General features: G+C 47.3%; 1 protein-coding gene across 1 annotated transcript; it reads right to left on the reverse strand.

Annotated features, from left to right (window-relative positions):
- LOC121440571 (V(D)J recombination-activating protein 1) lies at nt 1-3,126 on the reverse strand. The gene has a single exon (XM_041641323.1). The coding sequence runs from the start codon at nt 3,124-3,126 to the stop codon at nt 1-3; it is 3,126 nt and encodes a 1,041-aa protein (XP_041497257.1).
- Between the last annotated feature and the right edge of the window lie 393 nt (nt 3,127-3,519).

The following is a 3,519-nucleotide window of genomic DNA, read 5'->3' on the forward strand; positions in this document are numbered from 1 at the left end:
TTAAAACTCCATTGAATCTTGGGTTTCCAGAGAGTCCTCAATGCCCAAAGAGTCCCCTAAGGTCTCCTTTGAGTTCATGGTAAAGCCAGAGCTTTTTAACGCATTATGAGCGTTCATAAACTTCTGGAGGTATTTAGAAGTATACAGCCAGTGGTGTTTAAGGACATCTTCCATCTCATAGCACTTGGACTGCCTGGCATTCATTTTCCGGAAGCGTCTAAACAGTTTATTACCAGATTCATTCCCTTCACTCGCCCATGCCCCAATAGAGCCATCCCTCTCAATAATTTCAGGGACATGTGCCAAGGTTTTGTGAAAATAATTAGTGATTTTGCCCTCGTATCTATATTTGAACTTGGTAGAGAGGAGCTCAGCAAAACGTTGTGAGTTGAAACTGTACTGGCAGAGGGACTCTGGACACTCTTTAGCAGGACATGATGAGCGCCACACGGGTTTCATCTTCAGGTAAAGGTCCATCAGCTCCCTGAGAGCTTCGTGCCTCTCCTCAGAAGGAATTAGCTCACAAACTGCATCTACAGTCTCTTGGGTCATCAGCTTCCGGGCAAAGTTGCCATTCATCCTCATGATTGGTTTTAGGTTCATCCTTTTCCGGAGATGCTTGTCCAGTGTGGCCTGCCATCTCTTCCTTTCCTCTTTAGAGGCATTGGGATTTTTATACACTTCCCCTATCTCCAGCTGGAAAATCTTATAGAATTCAGCCGCGTTGCCAATGTCACAGTGGAGCGCATCTATGGAAGGGACTGTCTCGATGAAAGGTTTGGCAGAGACCCCTTTCACCCGGTCCCGGAGTTCTTCCACGGACTCATGATAGGGATTGGACCGCCAAACCTCATAGCGCTCCAGGTTCTCAGCGTGGCTTCTGGTTATGGAGTGGAAGACAAGATTTTGAGAGGCTTCCAGACGAGTGGCATCACAAAGTGTACAGATGTAGACTGAGCCAGAGGCTTCCAGGCCTTCTACTTCCCGGACAAGCTTTTCATCATATCCAGTGCCCCTGAAGATGAACTTGAAAGTCCTGAGGATGCCCCCCATCTCCAGCATCAACTCACTGCTCTTCATGGCCTCCCTTTCAGCAATGAGAGGGCTTAGGATGGCAGTCAGGGTCTCATGGTCAGACTCATCTGCCAGCATAAGACACAACGGCTTGCAACACAGTTCAGAATTGGGCTTGGGTTCCTCAAACACCTTCACATTCTGGGAGCCGTGCTCTATCGTAATTCTCATTATTGTGAATGAAAAACGAACCGCCTTTTCGGGGACCGCAGGCCCACTGCCATGCTTCTCACTCACGTCCCCCATCCCATCACAAGACTCCTTCACCACGACAATGAAGGGACCATTTAGGTAGTCATCAAGATCTTGGGATCTCATTCCTTCCAAGATGTCTTCTTCCATGTCCATCAAAGCAGACACCAAAGCAGAATCATAGCGGAACCTCTTTGCGATGGTATCCACTGGATATTCATCCACAGAGGAGGCAAGTCCGGACAGCCCATCAATAATGCCAACATCCGTTCTGGAAGACACATTCTTCAGAGGGGGCTGCCACTCAAAGGGGTAGTAGCCTGGCAGAAGGATTTTCTCAGCATTTCGAAGAGCGTGCAAAGGCTGAAAAATCTGCCTCCCCGTGATGGCTTTCACGGTCCTGTACATCTTGTGGTACTGGCTGCAACTGAGGAAGGTGTTGACACGTATGGCCAAGCAAACAGCTGGTTGCAGACCAGAGCCCCGCCCCTGCATGATGGCCTCTAGCTCATCAGCTTGTCTGTGCTCATTCCTGGCCCTCAGTGCCAACAGGAACAACGTCAAGCACACAGACTTCACATCGCCACCTTCTTCTTTGTCAGCAAATTCTTTAACTTGAATCTTGAGTTCCCTCAGCCTATGCTTCTGAGCCCTGCGTGTCAGTGACAAGAGATGTTGCCGAGGCCGGCCCCCTTTATTAATATGCACCAAAGTCTCTTTGGACTCTTTGTGGCTCGAGACGTGGTGGTTATACTTTTCCAGACTCACCTCCTCATCACACTCTTGTGCGGGACACTTCACCATCAGAGAATTCAAGACGTTCAGAAAGGACTTTACTGGACTCTCCAGGTCAGTAGGGAAGCACGGATATCGGCAAGAGGGACAATAGCTGCCCATGACTTTGAGACATCGGAGAATGCAGATCCTGCAAAATACGTGCTTACAGGTGGTCTCCACGGGGTCAGCCAGGATGTGTTCACATATCTGGCAGGAGATGGCTTTCACAAAGTGTGCTGGGAAGTCCACTGCAAGAAGTTTGGTACTCAGATGAATCTTACTGCAGTTGGAGAGCTTCTTCATGACTTCCTTACTGCTGACCCTAGCCTGAACTCTCTTGCGCTGACGGTCCCGTCTCGCTTGGTTGAGCACAGTTTTTAGTTTCTTGCTGAGCTGCACATTGGTCTGATGCCTCTTCCTCTTGAGTGCCTGGTGGTTGGGCAGGCAGATGTCACAGGATGCTGTGTGGGGATGCCACTCCATGGTCGCCTTCCTTGGGAAGTAGACCTCACAGGGGGCACTACTGAACTTCCTGTACATGATGGCCCAACAGTTGTGGCAGAACTCAGTGGGGTGAATCGAGTCAACATCCGCCTTCACATCAATCCGGAAAACTCTGGCGATGAGGACTGGCCAGGAAGTGACTCTCTTTTCCTTCTTTCGGAAAAGGCTTTGGGTTTTGGCATCCACAGGCCCATGGACTGGGTATCTCCGGTTGTGCCCATCGCCCTTGAATGGATTCCCACAGATGCGGCAGAAGTGTCTAAGCCTGGCTTGGTGAATTGTTTTGTCTCTTGACTTCCCATCAGCATGGAATTTCTTTGAAAATTTGGGGTGTAGTTTCAGTGCTCGTTGAGTTGGAGCTGAATTCTGACCAGCAGGCTTGTCTGGAACTAAAGGAGACTGCTCTAGGCAAGGGTTCCCCTCTGAGGGACCCTTCTCCTTTTGGGCTTCTTCGGGTGCCTTTTCGAAGGATCTCACCCTGAATAGCTTAAATTTCCACTCAGAAAATTTCATGTGTGGGTGCTGAATTTCATCAGGAGCAGGACTGAGCCTCAGAGTGGGTGGCAAGGAGACAGCCATGTCGGCTAAGCTTCCTAAGAATGGTGAAGAAAAATAAGTCAAATTAAGAAAAATATCAATATTTGATTGCAGTATCTTGAAAATAATTGAGATTGATACATTCAAATTTTTATTCATTAATTCTTTCCAAAAGATATTTACTAAATCTCCTCCTGATAATATAACCAAGAACAGTCAATTCCTTTTCTAACAGTATTTGGGGCCACTTATACTATAATATACAAATGATTTTAAATGCTGTGTATATGTAAAATTTAACTCCCTTACCACAAAAACCTCATCTTTGATGACAATATTATTGAGTGATTGATCTTATTTCCCCCCTGGTTATCATTAGGTGCTCAATAGTTGTTGTGAGTAAATGCAATAATCAACTGGATACTAAACCAGAGA

This window comes from Microtus oregoni, unplaced genomic scaffold (genome assembly GCF_018167655.1).
Source record: "Microtus oregoni isolate MIOR12 unplaced genomic scaffold, Mior012 000068F_ref0000429, whole genome shotgun sequence".
In the NCBI taxonomy this organism is placed as follows: domain Eukaryota; kingdom Metazoa; phylum Chordata; class Mammalia; order Rodentia; family Cricetidae; genus Microtus; species Microtus oregoni.

Excerpts from the sequence above, each read along its gene's own strand:
- LOC121440571 (XM_041641323.1), bottom strand. The coding sequence starts at position 3,126 with ATGGCTGTCTCCTTGCCACCCACTCTGAGGCTCAGTCCTGCTCCTGAT.